The 21,920-nt window shown below is 43.7% G+C and overlaps 1 protein-coding gene across 1 annotated transcript in view; it reads left to right on the top strand.

Annotated features, from left to right (window-relative positions):
• Nucleotides 1-21,920, top strand: part of Slc5a1 (solute carrier family 5 member 1) — a 62,762-nt gene that overhangs the window by 23,623 nt on the left and 17,219 nt on the right. Inside the window, exons 3-10 of the mRNA XM_042666313.1 lie at nucleotides 2,709-2,813; nucleotides 4,435-4,494; nucleotides 6,107-6,211; nucleotides 13,980-14,085; nucleotides 14,878-14,958; nucleotides 17,365-17,585; nucleotides 17,977-18,112; nucleotides 20,709-20,816. Coding sequence (XP_042522247.1) covers nucleotides 2,709-2,813; nucleotides 4,435-4,494; nucleotides 6,107-6,211; nucleotides 13,980-14,085; nucleotides 14,878-14,958; nucleotides 17,365-17,585; nucleotides 17,977-18,112; nucleotides 20,709-20,816 — 922 coding nt within the window. The remainder of the gene's footprint in view (nucleotides 1-2,708; nucleotides 2,814-4,434; nucleotides 4,495-6,106; nucleotides 6,212-13,979; nucleotides 14,086-14,877; nucleotides 14,959-17,364; nucleotides 17,586-17,976; nucleotides 18,113-20,708; nucleotides 20,817-21,920) is intronic.

Raw genomic sequence — 21,920 nt, 5'->3', positions numbered from 1 at the left:
GATCCTGCACAATCCTGGCAAGAGAGGAGATGTGAGGTCCCCAGAACATTCTAACTCATATCTATATCTAACTCTCATATCTATCTATCTATCTACTATTTTTTTTGTCGATAATGGGGCCTGAACTCTGGGCCTGAGCACTGTCCCTCAGCTCTTTAGCTCAAGGCTAGTGCTCTACCACTTAAGCCACAGCACCACTTCTGGCTTTTTCTCCTTATGTGGTGCTGAGGAATTGAACCCAGGGCTTCATGCCTGCAAGGCAAGCACTCTGCCACTGAACCACTTTCCCAGCCCTCTATCTACCTTTTTCCCAGTACTGGGGTTTGAACTCAGGGTCTTGCTTGAATGTCAATCTACCACTTGAGTCACACCTCTAGCCCTGTTTTTTGCTGGCTATTTTAGAGATGGAGCTTAGCGAACTTTTCTGCCTTGAACTACAATCCTCTAGATCTCAGCTCCCTAAGTAGCTAGGATTGCAGGCATGAACCACCAGTGCTGGTCTCAAGTGATTTTTTTTTTCCTTTAAGCTCATGCTGTCTTTGTAGTGGAAAGAATTTTACTTTAAAATCTTGGTGAGTTCTTAGGACTTAGGCCTTTTAGCCTGGAGCTGTCAAAAAGGTCACACGCTAGGTCCCTAGGACGGGGTGGCAGCCAGGACAATGATATAACCCCAGTTGTGCTTTGGGGAGGTAACTTGCTTATGTGGTTGTGTTTGTGGGGGTGACTGATAGGAAGGTGCAACTTGAGGTCATACAGAACAAACAAACAAACAAACAAACAAGTGTTGCACAGTTCTAGTTCTGTCTAGAGCTAGACAGGCAGCCAAGAGTGATGTAGAAAGTGCTAGAAGCAAGGACTTTGTGAAAATAGAATGAGAGATTGTGGTAAATTAGAGTGTACAGTTCATGGAGCAAAGGGAAGGAAAAGAGAATGAGTTAAAGGTGGTGCCCTTGAGAGAAATGGACCCACGCTGATTCCAGAACATTCTAGCATTGTAAAACAACCAACCAACCCTTTGGCTTCATTCTGTTCGCTTCACAGAGGATGAGGAGAGGGCGCCAGGACCGCCTGAGATATGTTAAAGTCCAATGGCGCCCCCTCCCCTTGGGGGGAGGGTGGTGGGAGAAGGCTTGTTGAATTTAAGATTAATCTAATTCAGTTAATCATTTCTGGTAATGATGTTCTTAATGGTACAGCATTAGGTTTAATAATTGATCAAGTGAAAGGTGATAAATCCTGAAAGAATGACTCTGAGCAGGTGGGCAGGTAGCTTTCGAAGAGTTTCTTGGTGTAGTGTGTCTTTTGGGAAACACAGATTTTTGTTTTAGATTTGGACCACCTTAGGGACATTAGAAAAATACACACATGAAAATAGCACAGTGCAATCTATTAAAATTGTGTTGGAAGTGGGGGGGCAAGGGGAGGGAGAGTGATAGAGGGGTGTTTTTGATGAGGGCATGCATGTGTAGAAATGCTACAACAAACCCTCCTGTGTGACTGGTATGTGGTCCTAGAATGTTCAAACAATTTGAATCAGTTAACAAGGACAAATTAGAAAATTAACTTTTAGCCTCCTCCCATCTTCTTAGCAAAAACAATTATACAGCTGATCTCCAACCTACCAGGGTTCAGTTAAACATAAAAGTTTATGTTTTGATACCATCACTTTGTGATGGTATCAAAGCTTGCCAATGCAGCCATTACATTTTGAGAATAATATAAAGTATGAATTATAATTTATCACCTTTCACTGGATCAACCATTAAATCTAATGCTGTACTACTAAGAAGATAATTATGAGTTATGTAACACCCTCTTATAGAACAAGCTTTGTTTTCGACGATTTTTCCCAACTGTGGGTGAAAAAGTAAGTGCTCTGAGAAACCTTAATGTTGGCTAGACTGAGACAATGGTGTTGGTAGATTAGGTGCATTAAATACATTGTGTGTGTGTGTGTGTGTGTGTGTGTGTGTGTGTGTGTGTGTGTGTGTGCCAGTTCTAGGACTCGAACTCAGGACTTGGGCACTGTCCCTGAGCTTTTGTGATCAAGGTTAGCGCTTTACCACTTGCTCCACAACTCCACTTCTGGCTTTTTGCTGGTTAATTGGATATGAGAGTCTCATAAACTTTTTCTGCCTGGGCTGTCTTCAACCCACAATCCTCACACCTCAGCCTCCTGAGTGGCTAGGATTTCAGGTGTGCCTGGCATCCAGGCTCCTCTATTTGACAAGTGACTGAGGCCCAGGAGTTTCTTTGAAAGGATTCCTTTCCAGAACATTGTCTACTAGTTACCAGAAGCCTGACTGGCACATGGCGCTAGGCCCCGGGCTCTCCAGAGGACATGGAGTTGAACCCTCTGGAGTAGCCTTGAGAAGACTTTTCTGAGAGCTCCATGGGTTGGGGGCCTCCCTGTGTCTTCATTACTTAGTATGGGGCTCACAGGAGACTCACTGATGATCTGTTTTGGGGATACATCCCCCTGCCTTGTCTCTAATCTTTTCCACCTTCACCATTTCCCAAGGTACTCCCCCCCCTCCCCACATTTTAGGGGAGCAAGTGACTCAAACATCCATCACAGTCAAGACCCCAGCTTGCCCTGGGCTCTCACGTCCTTCTTTGGCAGACTGCATCTCTTCTGTCTTTGGCCCATCCCAAGGGTCTTGGTGAAGCCTGGCATCCACACCTGACTTTGTGTTTGCGTTTTTCAGATCGGAGCCTCTCTGTTCGCCAGTAACATCGGAAGTGGACACTTCGTCGGGCTGGCGGGGACGGGCGCCGCCTCAGGCATTGCCATGGGGGGCTTTGAGTGGAATGTGAGTAACATCAGAACCAGGGAGTCCTCCTGGTGGAAAGAACCTGTACTGGGCAATCATGACTACCACAAAATTCCCGAGGCAAGCTAATCTTATAAAGAAAAGAACCCCTATTGAGCACATAGTTGGAGATTAAAAGTCCCAACAGTTTGGTATAGACTCTTAGAAGGCCCCCCCGCCCCCCCTCCCCACCTCATAGTAGATGGCAATGGTGGTGCATGTGTTAGAGCTAGAGAACATGGCACCCATATGTGGGGGGCCAGAGAAGCTGGGGGAGACCACAATCAGGCTTTTTTTTAACCTCAGGGCCTGGACCATTTCTTCATACTTTTTCTCAGGGTTGGCACTCTTGTCACTTGAGCCACACCTCCATTTCCAGCTTTTCCATGGTTCATTGGAGATGAGAATCTCACAGACTTTCCTGCTCCGGCTGGTTTGACTAAGCAATCCTCAGATCTCTGCCTCCTGAGTAGCTAGGATTGTACAGGCATGAACCACTGTGCCAGGCTGAGGCTCAATGTTTTGTTTTGTCCGTTGTGGGGCTTGAACTCTGGGCCTGAGCGCTGTCCCTCAGCTCTTCAGCTCTACCACTTGAGCTACAGCGCCACTTCCAGGCTCAAACTTGTATAACAACCCTCCCTCTAGACCTATAGCCAGGAGAAAGGCATCACTTTCCGAGCAGTGCTCTCAATTACCTAAAGTCCTGCCATTATGCTCCACCTTTTAAAGGACCCATCACCTCCTACTGAACTAAGGAATATGTCTGGAAGATGTAAAACCTTGTGTGGACATTTGTTAGATCAGATCCAAGAGTGAGTCTTAGAACTTAGCCAGTTTAGTCAGTAGAGGAGATTGAGATGTTAGGGAGCCCCTTAAAGACACCTGGAGCATAGATGGGAGGGGTGGGGTATATGGAGGCAAGCTCAGGACCCTACCTCCCTTTTACCATAGTAGCAGGAGATGGTCCCCCCACCCCTACTGTTTATGGCCTTTTTTTCCCCTGGATGTTAAAAAGACAAGGACCTTAAGGACCTTGGTACCCTTCTAGCCAGTTTGGAGATGTTTACCATTATTCCCCCCCTGCCCCTTCTTATGTTTCTCTAAATGTTATTTATTTAGTTATTTGCCAGTACTGGGACTTGAACTCAGGGCCTCTGGCTTTCTCTTAGCTTTTTGGCTTAAAGTTGGCATTCTACTACTTGAGCCATACCCCCCTGCTTGGGGCAGGGGCGGTTGTTGGCTCATTGGAGAGACAGTCTGATTTATCTGACTGAGCTGGTTTTAGACTATAATCGGATCCTCAGCTCTCAGCCTCCTGAGTAGCTAGGATTTCAGGCCTGGGCTACCAGCATCCAGCTCTCCATGGGATTTTACATTGTAAATCAGAAAGGAGGCGGAGGGGAATCCACAGCTCTGGATGGCACCCTAAGGGTTGTGATGTTTGTGGGCAGCTTCTAAGCTTTCTGTGGGGCAGAGCCTCATAAAGGTGTGAGGTGTGTCCTCAGAGCTTCATAAAGGAAAATTCTGATTGATTTGTCTCTAGCAGCAAGGGGTCCTTCAGTTAAGCAGGGATGAGTTAAAGTATCTCCTGGTTTGAATCCACCTCTTCTTTTGGTTTCAGGCTCTGGTTCTTGTGGTTGTTCTGGGCTGGATTTTTGTCCCCATTTACATTAAGGCTGGGGTAAGTATCTTCTCCCTTATTCTTGCCTGCTTGTAAATACATACATGAAAGGGAGGAGTCCCTTGTTGAGAAAAATCCCATAAAAATGAGATTACAGAATGAGAAAAGCTATAGTTTGGCTTTCATTGTCAGTTTGTAAATATAGTTTCTTCTGGCTCTGAGTTCATGTCCAAGATTATGACTGTGACCTGTAGGATGGTCCCTTGAGCAGCCCCATTCTGTTTGGACCCTGTGTTTCCTTGAATTGTTTGTGGTGAAATGGTCTCTAGTAATGGTCTCTAGTCTCTACTCTTAGAAAAGGAGCAGAGACAGAAAAAGGATTCTATTTCCCTTTCATTTATGCATATGAGTAGATCTTGTATATTGAGTATGCAGCTGGAACCCAATGGTCAAATACATGGTTGGTCCTTTTCCTCTCTGACTTGGACATAGGATAGCTTTAGTACACCTGCTCAGTGAGGTAGAAACAGCATCTCTCATGCACAAGTTTACACGTCAGGAGCCAAAGGCAGTATGCGATACACTCAGGGCAGACTCTTCATCTTCTGGAAGTTCCCAGGTGGTGGATAACACATGTTGCAGTGGGACAAGGGCTAAGTGTGGAGGGAGCAAGACAGGAAGTGAGGTTGGACTTTGCAAAAAGGACCTAGGTGCACATTTGGGCAGGCCTGCAGCCACATTCCTTTGCACTGCCTGAGTGGAGAGTCTTGGCCAAGGTCAAATTCGGCCTTGGCCAACTTGTTTGGTCCACTGGCAGGAGGATAGATCCTTGTCTTGTTTGCATAGGTGATCTGTATGGTCATCTCTATAACACATATAATATGTGATGTATTACATATACATAGTATATAACATAATACATCACATATTATATTTTATATGATGTATTAAATATTGTTTTTATAAAGGTTGCATATAATATAATGTACATAATATATGACATACTATACATTGCATATCCTATATTATTATGTCATATAATACATCATTTAAAATATATATTATTTAATTATTTAGGTATGATTTAAATATTACATAAATATTCAAGTATTAAATTATTTAATGTATTTGACATATCTTTAAAAATATAACATAATACAAAGAACATGTTATTTAGTATATATGATGCATAATACATACTATGTAACATATTGCCCATGATATATATCATATACAATACATAACAATAAATAATATAATAATACAAATGATGTATACAATATATTATCTAGATCTATATAGTTATTTATACTTATATTTGCATTTATATTTATTTATATTTATGTCTCTCCTTCTCTGGGCTTACTTTACTATGTCCAGTCATGTGTTCATTCAGAAGCAGGTGTTTTACTGTACATTTTCTGTGTATTAGGATAACATCAGCTTCTTTTCTAGTGGAGTAAGTAAGTTCTCAAGGCCTGGAAAGCACACATGAGCTGGAAGTTCAGGGGCATCTGGCTGCTTTGCACAGTTTCTGAGCCAACAGGATTATGAATCCTTCACCACACCAGGGTGGACCCTGTTTTTCTGCCCACGTGGGCCCTCTGGGAGCCTCTGGCTGGTAGTGACCTGGTCACTGTGGCTGGTGGTGACCTTCTTGCTCCTCATGCAGGTGGTGACCATGCCTGAATATCTGCGGAAGCGGTTTGGAGGCAAGAGGATCCAGATCTACCTTTCCATTCTGTCTCTGTTGCTCTACATTTTCACCAAGATTTCCGTGAGTATGCCGGCGTGGGGGCTGGGACTGTCTGCTTCGGAAGCTGCCCACTCTCATTGGCTAGCAAGCAGGGCCACCCTACCCACAGGCAGCTCTATTGTTCCCATGAACTCCGTTTGTAAGCCTTCTTGTTCCTGGGGCCAAAGATCAATTTCATGCATCAAGGAACCAGTGGCCTTCAATGGAACTGCTTGTTCACCTCTGTCGTCTGGGGTAAAACCATAACAGGCTTATGCAGGTTCAGTTAGCGCTGTTATTAATACAAGATTAAGAGGCAATTAGGCTGGTAGCTCATGCCTTATAATTCTAGCTACTCAGGAGGCTGAGATCTGAGGACCACAGTGGCAGACAAATCCAAGAGCCTCTTCTCTCCAATTAACCAGCAAAAAGCCAGAAGTGGAAAATGTGGCTCAAGTGGTAGAGTGCCAGCCTTGAGTGCAAAAACCTAGGCAAGAGCACAAAGCTCTGAGTTCAAGCATATGTTAGTTAGCTCAACTGGTCCTTCAATAATGTACATACAAACATACATACATATATTATTTTTTTTGAGGGGGTTTGAACTCAAGGCCTTACACTTTCTGGGCAAGTGCTCTATCACTTGAGCTGCACCTCCAGTCTGACTTTTTGCTAGATAATTTGGAGATGGAGGCTAGCAAACTTTTTTGTCCAGTCTGGTTTTGAACTAAGATCCTTAGATCTCATGCTCCTGAGTAGCTACGGTTACAGTTGTGAGCCCTTGGTGCCCAGCTCACAATATATCCCTGTTTTAAAACATTGTGTTATATATGAGAAATATATAGACATTTCATTTGTCAATTAAAAAGAATAAAGAGATTAAGGTTATCTATGGGCTGGCCTCAATCCTAAGACAGTCTGTGTTCTGATTCCAACCAGTGCCAACTCTGCAAGGGACTGCTGGATTCATTTGCTTGTTTATTTGTTTAATATTAATTTATGTTTTGTTCTTTTTTTAATTTATATTTTCTTTGAGAGAGGTAGGTGTCTTAGTCTATTTTTTCATGTGCTTATTGGCCATTAAAATTAAATTATATGTTTATTATCTTTAAGTAGTTATACAAAGGAGTTACCACTCAACAAATTGGTTTATGAGTACAATGCATCTTGATTGATGTCTCCTCTCTCAATCTCCCCATCCCTCCTAACCCAAGGCCTCCCCTTTATTTTCTTAATTTCATAGACTATGCATTGAATTTTTATGACTACGTCTCCAATCCCCTTCCTCTCGTCATTCATCTATCCTCCCCCTGCCCCCACCTTCCACCTTTCAAGCACTAGTTTCTTGGTATTTATTTTTACAATTTATCTGTTATTATTAACGTGTTTGCAGGGGAGTTATAAATCAGGTAATAAGTACATTTTTTTTGGACAATGTCACCCCTTCCCTGGTATTCATTTTGTTGGACTGTGACTTAGTCTTTCTAATGAATTACACCATTTGAATTGTCCTGTGTAAGTACCATATTTTGCTCAATACACTTATATATATTTGCATACAACCCCCTTGTGTTTATTTGTGCATTTATAAATTGGTTATAGCTTTCACATATGAGAGAAAACATGCATCCTTTGTCTTTCTGGCTTACTTCCCCTAACATATTTTTTTTCAAGTCCATCCATTTCTTTGCAAATGATGTAATATCATTCTTCCTAATGGAAGAATTGTGCCTATATACCATATTTTCACCATCCATTTGTCCACTGAGGGTCACCTGGGCTGTTTCCATGCCTTGGCTTTGGTGAATAGTGCAGCAATGAACATGGTTGTGCAAGTGGCTTTATTGTATCCTGATTTGTAATCTTTTGGGGGAATTCAATGTCTTAGTCCATTTTTTTGTTGCGCTTGAAAGGATCTGTCACATCCATCCCAGGGGACCAAGCAGAGGCAGGCAGGCACAGGAGAAAGATTATTACAAGGTTTATTTGCACATGGCATCCTCCACTATCTAGGTAGCAGCAGGGTCTGAGTGGTAGGAAGTGAGGTAGATGGGAGTTCAGGTGGGTCTGGCAGAGAGAGGCAGGGGCCAGCTGTGTGGCGGGAACTCCAAGGCAGGGAGGAGCTCAGGTCTGGGTGGAGCTGAGGACCAAAGGTGGGCATAATGCTTACAGCACTGAGGTTCAAAGTGGTAAAGCACTATCCTTGAGCAAAAGAGCTCAGGGACAGCACCCAGGCCCTGAGTTCAAACCCCATGACAGACAAAAAAAAAATCAAGGCATGGCTTCATAAAAGCGGGAAAGGCATCGATCTAAGAAGGGAACACAGAATGTAAGTAGGAAGGTGGGGAGTCATACAAGAAGGAAAGGTAGGCAGGTGAGGGAGCTGTACCTCCATTAGGCTTATATTTAATGAGCCTATAGAGAAAGGTGCTGGGCTTTCCTTATTCAGAGGCAAGCACTTTCCAAGTCCACAGTTCAAGCTGGAGAGAGTCTGTTGCTTACAGTTGTCAAGGAAAGGGCAGTCTCTTCCCTTGGAGCTGGCATAGGGGTAGTCATATAATTAAACTAGTGCCCGACCTCTCTTCCTGACTTCTCTACCACCTCGCCTAGTCTTCAGGTTACTGATTAAACTGCCCTGGACTTGAGAGTTTCTAGGTAGCTGAGGGGCAGTTTCTTTAGGCTTAGATTCAGATTCATTCTCCAGAAGTCTCAGCTTTTCTTTTCTTTTTTCTTCTTCTAGATTTTGGATTTGAATTGTACATGGTTTCTGGGTTCTTCACTAGGGATTCTGACCAACATCTTACCGCATGTGAAATTGAATCACAGATTAGTACCATCTGTTTGCATGTGTACACATATATGTCCACATTTATGCACACTCAAACATGACTGTGTGTACATATGGATGTTTTTAAACATCAAAGGATACTCTTGCTGTTATTGTTTTATCTACTTTTTTTTTTTTTTGGCTGTAGCCTTGAGAAAAAAAATCTTAAAGACAGCTCCCAGGCCCCGAGTTCAAGCCCCAAGACTGGCACACACACAAAAGAAAGGACCTATGTCTACAAAAATCACTCTACTCAGGGAAATCGGAAGTATAACCTTCATTGATTTATATATACTCTTCATTGATCTTCTCCTTCTGCTGTCTTTCTATTTGAACTTAGGGCCTGGGTGCTGTTCCTGAGATTTTTTTTTTCTCCTCAAAGCTAATACCTGACTGGTTGAGCCACAGTTTCATTCCTAGCTTTTTTTCTGGTTAATTAGAGATAGGAGTCACATATACTTTTCTGCCTGCATTGGCTTTACACTGTGATCCTCAGATCTCAGCCTCCTGAGTAGCTAGCATGACAGGCTTGAGTCACTGGCACTCAGCCCTCACTGTCTTCCAAGTCTTACATTCTCCAAACACTGAGCTGGTTAAATTCAAGACCCTGGGAAAAATGAGAGCTGGTTAACTGAACCTCACATTATAAGTGAATTCCCCAAATAAGGAATGGGAAGGATCTAAGAAGGACCTGAAGAGGAACATTGGTGCCAAAGGGCAAGGCTTTATCCTTGTAAATTCCATTGGCTTACTATGAGTCATGGAGCATGGAAGTTGAAAAGGAATTACACTGAATTAGCTGAGTCTGTGAGGAGTGAGGAGCCTAGAATACAGAGGTAAGGACTCATAGATTAAAGAGAAAAAAAAAACCCCTGTTAATAAAGTATAGTGGTAAAGTATTTCTACCACACAAAGATGAACGTGTGTGTGTGTGTGTGTGTGTGTGTGTGTGTGTGTGTGTATGGTTTGTGATATGTGAGAAGAGGAAACACCATTCAGATCCACCTCAGGAGTTTTGGCAGGATCCATCAGGTGTATAATTGGTGGGAGACAGAAAGCAAAGGGAAAATGGAATCATGTAACATGAGGGTAGGGATAGGATGTGGAAAGATGGGGAAGAACCATAGAAGAGGTAGCATGGATCAAGATGTGTTGTTCTCATAGATCTAAGCTGTTGAGAAATCCCTGTGGACAACTACTTACAAACAAAACTCAAACCCAAACCAGAGGCCAAAAGAAAGCCAAAGGCTGCTATCTTGTGGCCTTGTTCTTTTGTGTTCTGAGATCTAGTGCACTTCATAAACTCCTGGATTTTATTGACCCTTGTGAGTTCCTACCTTTATCAAGTTCTGAGAAGCGTTCTGTGCGGCAAGATTTCCGCACACAGTGTATCTTATCCAAATATGCATAATCACTTGAGATAAAGCTCCAATTTTATGCTTTGCACGTGACAGCTAAATGTCTCTGTTCCTATTTCCCCTGGGCGATTATCAGAGATCATGAGGGCAATAAACTTTTATGGCAATTCTACCATGTATTTGGAAGCCTTAGGTCATGATCAAAAGCTTTGGCTTTTGATGAAGGTTCAGATATTAAATTGCTGGTGCTGTTCACTTTCACAAATGGAAAGCGATATGATAGTGATGAGGCTTGGAAACCTCATTGCCTCAGGCAGGATTTACTGAAAGGCTCAGCTGCATGTTGGTTAGGATAAAAAACAGGTAGAGAACACACACACACACACACACAGAAAATCACAGCATCTTAACATATCTGAGTGGAGGCACCGCAACCTGCCTGGGACTCATCGCAAGTAGAGGCTCAGAGGTTTTCCAGCTGAGGCCTGAATCTTTAAACTGGCAGTGGGGAAAGGGGAGACATATACTTTTCTATAAGAGTGCCCTATATGTTGCTCATTCAAACTTGCAAAGTAATGGGAGCCATGCCTTTGGGCAAAATCCAACCTTACTATCTGCTGTGTCAATAAAGTTTTATTGGAACCCAGCGAGGTCCATTCGTTTACTTTGTTTACTTTATCCGCGGTTGCTTTTATGTTGCAGGGGCTATTTGTCAGAGATGTAGTTCATGAAGTCAAAAACATTCACTACCTGACTCTGTATAGAAAAAGTTTGCCAAAAGTATGTTCTCTGGTTTCAAGGAACATACTTTAAACATTTCATTTTAGGGTGGTTTTGCTTAGCAGCATTGGGCAAATTTCCTTCCCCTCTTCTTCTCTCCCCTCTCCTCTCCTTCCTGCCCTTCATCTTCTCTTCCTACATCTTTCTTCTCCTTTCCTTCTCTTTCTTTCCTTCCGCTTCTTCCATCTCCTTCCTTCCCCTCTCCTTTCCTTCCCTCTCTTCCCTTCCTTTCCCCTCCTACCCCTTTTCTTCTTTTCCCTCCCATTCCTTTCCTTCCTATTTTTATTTCTTCATTTCCTCTATTTCATCCTTCCTTCCCTTCCTCCCTCCCTCGCTCTCTGTCTTCAAGGCTAGTGCTCTATCACGTGAGCCATAGCTCCACTTTTGTTTGGCTCTTTGCTGGTTAATTGGAGATCGAGCCTCATGGACTTACCTGCCTGGTTGCCATTGAGCTTCGTCTCAGATGCCAGCTTTCTGTGGAGACATTACCGGTGTGAGCCACCAGCACGCATTTCCCCTCTTCCCGCCACCATATAAAAAGCCATAATCATAAATAGGGTCCCTATCCTCATAATGGCCTTTTATTCTCCAAATACCATCAAAAATATGGATTTGGGGACTGAGGTTCTAATGCATGAACTCTTGGGGGTATACACTGAAACCATCCTGGAAGGAGGGGAAGGTCTAGGGGCTAGGGTCTAAGTGACTGGAGAGCTCTGGAGAGCTGGAGTGGGGCTGAGGAGGAGGAAGGATGGAGAATAGAGAGGAGCTGTAACAGAGCTGAATTAAAAAAATCTAGGGCTTTGAGCCCTTTTCATGCCTTGAAACCCATTGGATTTTGTAAAACCTCATGCAGGGGCTGGGAAGTTGGCTCAGTGGTAGAGCGCTTGCCTTGCATGCCTGAAGCCCTGGGTTCGATTCCTCAGCACCACATAAGCAAAAAGAAAAAAGCCGGAAGTGGCACTGTGGCTCAAGTGGTAGAGCGCTAGCCTTGAGCTGAAGAGCTGAGGGACAGCGCCCAGGCCCAGAGTTCAGGCCCCACGACTGGACCCCACCCCAAAAAAAAATCCAAAAAAACATCATGCATCTCATTCAGGAAAGTCTAGTTTCTCCATGATAGATTCACTTATGATAGTGTGGTTATTTTGGAGAGAACATGAACATTGATTTTGGGAGACCTTAGCGCCCTCTGCTGGTGAGTATTAGCAACTGCACCATCCTGTAAAGTCGAAGATTCATTATGGGACAGGGAGAAGAGAGAAGGTGAAAAGGATCGCATTGAGAACATAATTAATGGGTTCAGGAGCAAAGAGGGATCAATCCCCTGAGAAGAGAGATAATTTAGATAGAACCAGTTGTGAAGAAAGCCTACCATGTCAGAGGGATTTGGTGATGTTCTGGGTGTGTTTGGTTTGTGGGTTGGGAAGATAAAAATTTTAATCGTGCTGAAGTTTCTCTCCACTGTTGGAGTGATGGTTATGGTGTTGAGTTTCCCACTCATCGGCTCTAAAGAATTTAGACTTGCTTTTGGGAATAGATCTGATAAGCCATGTTCACCAAACCAAGGTTAAAAGCTACCCACAGCCAGGTGCCAGTGGCTCACACCTGTAATCCTAGCTACTCAGGAGGTTGAGATCTGAGGATTGCATTTCAAAGCCAATTGGGGCAGTAACATCCATGAGACTCTTATCTCCAGTTAGCCACCAGAAAACCGGAAGTGGCGCTGTGGCTCAAGAAGTAGAGCACTCTCCTTGAGCTGAAGAGCTGAGGGACAGGGCCCAGGCCCAGAGTTCAAGCCTCAGGACCAAAAACAAAACAAACAACCCTCCTTCCCCCCAAAAACAGCAAAAAACCACCCACAATGTCTGGGCACCATGTCTCATGCCTGTAATCATAACTACTTAGGAGGCTAAGATCTGAAGATAGAGGTTCGATGCCAGTCAAGCCAGGGAAGTCTGTGAGACTCTTATCTCTAATAATTCACCAAAAAGCTGTAAGTAGAGATGTGGCTCAAATGGTAGAGTGCTAGCCTTAAGCACAAAAGCTTAGAGATAGCACCCAGGCCCTGAGTTCAAGCCCCAGGACCAGCACGTAGACATAAACACAGACAGACACACACAGACAGACACACAGACAGACAGACAGACAGACAGACAGACAGACACACACACAGACACACACACAGACACACACACACACACACACACAGACACACACACACACACAACCCCAAACCAGAAACAACAACAATAAACCCCACCCATTATGGATGATTATGAGCAACAGTCTATAGGTGGGTTGGAGATAAGGTGTTGATTGTTGTTCCTTAGCAAAAAAGCCTTTTTAGACTTTTTTTTTGTGCTAGTACTGATGCCTGAACTCAGGGCCTTACATTCTTCTTTAGTTTTTGTTTTGTTTTTTTTTTTTTTTTTTCCGTCTCGAGGCTGGTGCACTATCACTTGAGCCACACCTCCACTTCTGGATTTTTGCTAGTTAGTTGGGGTTAGGACTCTGATTCCAACCTTGAGCCTCAGATCTTAGCCTCCTGAGTAGCTAAGATTATAGGCATGAGCCATCTGGTGCACAGCAAAAAAAGACCTTCATTGTTAATTAAGTTTAAAAGCATCCTGTACTATCTTACCTTTCTAGAGATTTGCAGTCTGTGGTCTATCCTAAAGGATCAGAGAAGTTGTATAGCAAAGAATCTGGCTTACATTTATTAAATCACAGATCTTTTTGGCCATGGAATATTTTCCCTCATGAATACCCAGTTACCACCTTCAATCACACTTGCTCAGGAGCTCATTGGCCTGTCTCTCCCCTAACTCTGCCTCTTTTCTCCTTCTAGGCAGATATCTTCTCTGGGGCTATATTCATCAATATGGCCTTGGGTCTGAATATCTACTTGGCCATAATTATCTTATTAGCAATCACTGCCCTTTACACAATTACAGGTAAGTCCATTCGAATGAACCAGCAGTTCAAGCCCAGGTACTTGTGAAGGATAAATGGAACTTAAGGAACGTGGTGGCTTGCCTTGAGGAAGACAGATGAGGGATCTTTTAAAGACATGTTACTCCGACTGGGTTAGGAAAGGCAGGATCAGCAATGGAACTTCCTGCTCAATTAGAGCCTCATATATTTGAGGGCAAGAAGTTAATAAGATGGTTCTAGGAAAGAGGGAGTGGCAAATTTGTTAATGTCCTCAGGAATTTTCACAGTCAACCCTTTGCTCTTCCCCTGTCTTCATTTGGCAATGTATCCTCCTACTACAGAGGACCTGTCTCCTTTGAACCATCTCCTGGCGTAAGAAAGTTTCGCAGAAGAGCTGGGCATCAGTGGCTCATATCTATAATCCTAGTGACTCAGGAGGCTGAGATCTGAGTTCAAAGCCAGCCAGGGAAGGAAAGTCTATGAAGCCTCTTTATCTCCAAAAAGCCACCCAGAAGCCAGGACTGGGGTGTGTGACTCAAGTGGTAGAAGACCAGCCTGGAGTAGAAAAGCCACGTGAGAGAGAGTAAGGCCCTGAGTTCAAGCTTCAGCACTGACATTAAAAAAAAAAGCTGGATGTCCTGAGCAGCAAGCATTGTAACAGGGATGGGGGGGGGGGGTAGAGGGGTGTGTGATATATGTGTGGCTCTCAGGAGGTATGCAAGAGATAGAGGGTGGAGTGGGGGTGGGAAGAGGAGGCGGGCACGGCTCAGCCTCCACAGGAAGTCATCTCTGTTGTCTTGTTTCCTGCTCAGGGGGCCTGGCAGCTGTTATTTACACAGACACTTTGCAGACAGCCATCATGCTTGTGGGCTCTTTCATTCTGACTGGATTTGGTAAGTAGGGCTAGGGCAGGGTGAGGGCAAGTAGCAGATACTTGGGATCCTAGGAAGAGAAAAGCCAATTTAATCCCTTTGGCTGCCACAGGCGCAGGCAGTGAACGCCATGTTCTCTGCTTCTCCAAGGGCAGTGGGGCAGCCCAGATTTGGCAGCCACGGTGGTGGGTGTGGGAAGCTTCCTCATCCTGGGAGGACTCAGGTTGGGTCAGGTACAGGGAACACCTTGATTCCCTGCTGTTCTCTATAGCTTGGGTCAGCAGGCCCAGCCAGGCTAGTCTGTGATAACCTGATTTCTGTCTGCAGAAAGGAGGCCAAAAAGAAGCCTGTAATGCTAGCTACTCAGGATGCTGAGATCGGAGGATCATGGCAGCAAAGTCTGAGACTCTTATCTCCAAATTAACCAACAGAAAACCAGAAGAATGATAGAGTGCTAGACTTGAGCACAGTACCCAGGCTCTGAGTTCCAGCCCCACAACTGGCTGAAAAAAATATAATATTCATCAAGATAAATATATTTTGAAATATCATTTTCCTTTTTTCTTTTTTTTAATCTTCCTTTATTTTTCTAAAAGAATAAATTTTAAAAATGGTTTGAACTTGGGGCTTGGCACTTGCAAGGATTTCTTACTCTTTTGCTGGTTAACTGGAGATGCTAGACTTTTCTTCCGTGGCTTGGCTTCAAACTGTAATCCTCCAGATCTTGGCCTCTTGAGTAGCTAGGATTACAAGTGTGAGCCATCTGCACTGACATTAACTAAAACATTTTAATTTTTTTTTTTTTGTCGGTCATGGGGCTTGAACTCTGGGCCTGGACGCTGTCCCTCAGCTCTTCAGCTCAAGGCTAGCACCCTACCACTTGAGCCACAGTGCCACTTCTGGTTCCCTGGTGGTTTATTGGAGATAAGAGTCTCACAGACTTTCCTGCCCGGGCTGGCTTTGAACCACGATCCTCAGATCTCAGCCTCTTGTGTAGCTAGGATTATAGGCATGAGCCACCGGCACCCGGGTGACATTTTAATATTTTAAGATACTTTTCACATAAACATTCACCAATGTTATATTTTTAGTCTTTGATGATATCTTGTTTACATTGTGATGTTAAATATTTTACTTTTTAATGAATTGATGGTAAGTGATCATTTCCCTGATAATGCCCTTATTTGACAAAATTTAAAAATTGGTGTCTTAAACATTCTCACCTCTCAATTTCTTAAAATTTCTTGAAAGACAACAGGGGAAATTCTAGCTCCAGAGATGCTTGTCATGAGAAGATAGAAAAATGCTTTTGTGTGTGTGTGTGTGTGTGTGTGTGTGTGTGTGTGTGTGTGTGTGTGTGTGTGTGTGTTGGGGCCTGAAGTCAGGGCCTGGGCACTATTCATGAGCCTTTTTGCTTAAGACTAGCAATCACCACTTGAGCCATAGCTCCACATCTACCTTTTTTTTTTCTTTCTTTAAGTGGTTGGTTGGAGATAAGAGTCTCACCCTGGCTTTGAACTGCAATCCTCAGATCTCAGCCACCAGAGTAGCGAGGATTATAGGTGTGAATCACTGGTGCCCAGTTCACAGTGCTTTTTTATTTTTAGGTATACAATACCCTCTTGAGTGAGCTGCAAAGATTTACCCATTTTCTAGCACTCAGGTTTCGAAAACTTGCATTTGGTTTGTCCTACTATATCCATCCTAGCAAGGAGGAGGCTGGCTGACTTATTCAAGGATGCACTGCTGAGAGGTGGCAAGCTTCCAAATTCCTCATTCAATCCTTAGCCACCCCCTGCATTTCTGGGTGATAGCTCTGTATCCAGCCTCCTGAACTGTGCATCTCTAGTCTGTGTTCTGAGTTCCAAGGATTGTGGCTGACAACAGGGGAGATGTAAACAATAGAATCTTTTGCATTATTTTAATTTTTATATTGGTCCTGAGACTTGAACTCAGGGCCTGGGCACTGTTCCTGAGGGTTTTTTTTTTTTTGTTTTTCTTTTTGTTCAAAGTTAGTGCTCTACCACTCAGGCCACAGCTCTGCTTCTGGCTTTTGGATGGTTAACTGGAGATAATAGTTTCATGGATTTTCCTGCCTAGGCTGGTTTTGAACCACGATCCTCAGATTTTAGCCTCCTGATTATAAACATGAGATACTAGGGTCTGGCATCAAAATCTTCCTAGAAATAATACCTCAAGATATTGTCTCAAAATGTCCTCTAAGAGGGATGGGCAGGGTTTAGAATCAAATGGGATGGAGAAAAAACCTGAGGCCCAGGATGGCAGGCACCTTGTCCAAGGCCATGTAGTAAAAACTCTCTTAGATGCTGAGGCCTCCATGTCTCAGGCACCTGCAGAAGAAACCAGTATATAAAAGAAAAGTTTGAAAGTATTTACCATACTTGTGTTTGTACCTATGTTCTCCAGCTTTCCACGAAGTGGGAGGTTATGAAGGCTTCATGGATAAGTACATGAAAGCCATCCCTACCTTGATTACCGATGGAAATCTTACCATCAGAAAAGAATGCTACACCCCAAGGGAGGACTCCTTCCATATCTTCCGCGATCCCCTCAAGGGAGACATCCCTTGGCCCGGACTCATCTTCGGACTAGCCATCCTTGCCTTATGGTACTGGTGCACAGATCAGGTACTGAAGTGGGTCAGGCATGGTGGACAGGCCCTCCCATGGTTTGTGGGGTTAAGAAAGATGGGAGAGAGAGCCAGGCACTGGTGGCTCATGCCTGTAATCCTAGTGACTCAGGAGGCTGAGATCTGAGGATCCAGGTTCAAAGCCAGCTTGGGTGGGAAAATCCTCTGAGATATTTGTTTCCAATTAACCACCAAAAAACCAGAAGGGACAGTGCTCAGGGCCTGAATTCAAGTCTCATGACTGAAAAAAAAATAAAAAAAGGGGAGAAGAGGATTCATGCTCTGTGGGTCACTGAGCACATGGGAGTCGTAGGACTTAGGATGGGGAATCTGGGCTAATGGGGTGGGGATGAGGCCGGACCTCTTCCTCACTGGACTTCCTGGGGCAGGTTATTGTGCAGCGGTGTCTCTCAGCCAAGAACATGTCCCATGTGAAGGCCGGCTGCATCCTGTGTGGCTACCTGAAGCTGCTGCCCATGTTCCTCATGGTGATGCCAGGAATGATCAGCCGCATCCTCTACACAGGTGATTCCTTCAACTGAAGGCACAACCATGGTTCTGCCTCTGAGATACTCCTAAAGCCCTGTAACGTCTGTGCCCCCACTCTTCCCATCTCTTCTTTTCTTGCCGCAGTTACTAAGCATCATTGTAGTTTCTGGAGACATCGAGCCAGTTGAGGGCATGGAGCTATTGGAGCTGTCTTCCTTAGTTTGTCTTTGTTTCCCCTCCTAACTCTATCTCTGTTCTTTATTCTTCCCTCTCCTTCTCTCTCCTCCCCTCTCTTCCCTTCTCCTCTGTCCCTTTCCTCCCCTCTTCTTTATTTTGTGTGTGTGTTGTTGTTACTGGGGTTTGAACTCAGGGTCTCACACTCTTACTTGGCTTTTTTTTGCTGAAAGATGATACACTACCCCACTTGAGCCATCCCTCCACTTCTGGCTTTTTCCTGGTTAAAGGTTGTAGTTAAAAGACTCATGGACCTTTCTGTCTGTGCTGGCTTTGAACTGGAGTTCTAAGATCTCAGCCTCCTAAGTGGCTAGAATTACAGGTATGAGCCATCAGAGCCTAGCAGTTCCTTGGTTTCTTTCTTTCTTTTTTTTTTTTGTCGGTCGTGGGGCTTGAACTCTGGGCCTGGGCACTGTCCCTCAGCTCTTCAGCTCAAGGTGAGTGCTCTACCACTTGAGCTACAGCACCACTTCCGGTTTTCTGGTGGTTTATGGGAGATAGGAGTCTCACAGTCTTTCCTTCCCGGGCTGGCTTTGAACTGTGATCCTCAGATCTCAGCCTCCTGAGTAGCTAGGATTACAGGCGTGAGCCACCAGCGCCCGGCATTCCTTGGTTTCTTATGTGGGCAATTGTTTTCTCTTTTTTCTCCATCTCTCTCTTTCCTTCCTCCCTTTCTTCCTCTCTCTTTCCCTCCCTGCCCTTTCTCCCTCCTTTCCCCTCTTCCTCTTTTCTTCCCTTTCTCTTTGCCTCTGCCTCTGTCTGTCTGTCTCGCCAAACTTTCTAAAGTCATGGTGCTCTTCCAGGTTGCTCAACTCTAGCTCCTCCCTCCTCCTACTGCAAGGTTTTAGTGGTGTCTAGAATGTTCTTTATAGTTGTAATGTCAGTCTCTACTGGCCTCTGGCTCTGAACCCTGGTTTCCTGTAATATGTCTTTCACGTTTAAAGATGCCCTGAGCTTGTACCTTGCCATCTGGAGCAATCGAGTCTTCCTTTGTCCTTGGTGACATTTCCAGAGTGTCCTTTTGCATGATGATGAGGATGTGTTAGTCATCATGAGTTGGAATGATTTCCTAAAATGTGAAATGATGGTAATGAAATGAAAGCATCCCTGAGTAGCTGCCCTTCCACGAGAAGTCAGGACAGCCCAGAGGCCCTGGCCCTGTCGTCATTTTTTGGCTCTCCTGCTCTTCTTCTGGTATTTCAATTATAAAAAAATATAGTCACCTTATAGTATCCTGGACTTTCATATTCATAGATTCAACCAATTGCACATTGGCAAATATGCAAGAAGATTTGTATATCTACTGAATATGTATATACTTTTGTTGTTGTTTTGTTTTAGTGCCAGTCCCAAGCCTTGAACTTAGGATCCAGGTGCTGTCCTGGACTTTTTTGCTCAAGGCTAGCATTCTATCACTTGAGCCACAGCTCCACATCTGGCTCTCTTTTACTGGTTAATTGGAGTAAGAGTCTCCTGGAGTTTCATGCCTGTGCTGGCTTTGAACTGAAGTCCTCAGAGCTCAGCCTCCTGAGTAGCTAGGATGATGGGCATGAGCTACCAGTGCCTGGCTTGGACTTTTTTTCTTTTTTTTTGCTTGTCATCTTTCCCTAAACAATATAATAACTATTTATATAGCATTTTATATCTTATTGGGTATTGTAAGTAATTAGTAATGATAAATGATAATTAGGCATTTTAAGGAACAAGATGATTTAAAGTATACAGGAACACGTGCATAGGTTATATACAAGACACAGTGCTGTTATATATAAGGGATGTGAGAATCTGAAAACATTGGTTTGCACCTGGAGGGGTATCTTGGAATTTATCTTCCAGGGACACCGAACAGTGACTGTCTAGTTCACTCAATAATACTTATTAATAAAATAGAATGAGTGTGAATCAGTGCTAAATGAGATGTACTTGTAGTAAACACTTGACAAATACTTATCGATCTTAATTTGATACATGTTTCTAGAATTTTCTTCTCTCTCTCACATACATATACAGCCTCACAATTAGAAGGCACAAAAATCCCCGTCATTTTTAGGAGAAATGAAGAGAATGGTAACTGTTGAGTTACAGACAGTTAGCTAAGGTTGAAGAATTGTACCTCCTCCCCTCTTACCCTGAGATTTCTTTGTTTTCTTTCCCTCCTCTGCACTGGATATGTTCATCCTTTTGAACTGGAGACTGGTGATGTATGAAGACTACGAGGGCAGAGGCATGGTATGGAAGGGCTCAGCTTGGAGACAGATTCACTGTGTAGATTATTATAAGGGCCTTGCGTAGGAATGCCTTGTTTGAAACCTTGTGTTATGAAAGCAAACGTTGGAATTCTTTTCCCAATGTCGGCTTACTGACATGACATTTCCTCTGTCTCTCTATCTCTCTCCAGAGAAGATTGCCTGTGTCCTCCCCTCCGAATGTGAGAAACACTGTGGTACTAAAGTTGGCTGCACCAACATTGCCTACCCAACCTTGGTGGTGGAACTGATGCCTAATGGTGAGTGTCTCTTGGAAGGCTGGAAGAAGGCTGATTTGATTTAGGCCCCACCTAGAGTCCTCTCTCCCCCTCTCTCTCCTCCCTGTTTGTATCAGTACTGGGGCTTGAACTTTTGCTTAGCTTTTTTTTTGTTGTTGTTCAAGGCTCTACCACTTGAGTCATAGCTTCACTTCTGGCTTTTTGATTCACTGGAGATAAAGAATCTCATAGACTGTCCTGTTGGGCTGGCTTGGATAGCAATCCTTAGATCTCTGCCTCCTGAACAGCCAGGATTACTAGCTTCTAAGCATCAAATGGGCAGCCTGGCATTGGTGGCTTACACTTGTAATCCATCCTACTCAGGAGGATGAGATCTGAGGACCACAGTTTGAAGCCAGCCTGGGCAGGAAAGCCTATGAGACTGATTTCCAATTAAGTACCCAAAAAGCTGGAAGTAGAACTGGAGATAGGAATCTTTTGAGTTTGTCCGCCTGGATTGTCTTCAAACCTTGATCCTCAGATCTCAGCCTCCTGAGTAGCTAGGATTATAGGCATGAAATATCTGCCCCTCACTTGAAGCAAAACCACTTCTAAACAAAGAGTGTTCGTTGGGAGAGCCTTATTCCAGTGGTTTTGAGGTTTTGTCTATGTTGAGTATAGTCAATAGCACTAGACTGTATGTACTTGAAAATGGCTAAGAGACTGAGGTAGGAGGATTTAGAGTTCAAGGCCAGCTTGAGCTAAATAACAAGATACTTTCTAAAAAAAGATAAACATGTGAGGTAACAAATATATGAATTTAGCTCAATTTAGCCATTGTGTACATATTTCAACACATTCTAATAAATATATGGAATTTTAATTTGTCAGTTAATAATAACTAAAGCTCTCCAACAGTAGATAGTAATATAAAGCTTGAACTAAACATCTTATATCCAAGTGAAGCTTACCTCTAGAATGAATTGATTTCCAGGCTCTTCCAAAGAAATACATGGAAAAGCTGGCTTTGGTAGCTCATGCCTATAATCCTAGCTACTCAGGAGGCTGAGATCAAGGCCAGCCTAGACAAAATAAAGTTTGTAAGATTGCATCTCAGTTGATGAAAAGAAAAGCTGGGTGTAATAG

This window comes from Dipodomys spectabilis, unplaced genomic scaffold (genome assembly GCF_019054845.1).
Source record: "Dipodomys spectabilis isolate Male_0828 unplaced genomic scaffold, ASM1905484v1 ptg000363l, whole genome shotgun sequence".
Lineage (NCBI taxonomy): Eukaryota > Metazoa > Chordata > Mammalia > Rodentia > Heteromyidae > Dipodomys > Dipodomys spectabilis.
This window is presented reverse-complemented; position numbering and strand designations above follow the sequence as displayed.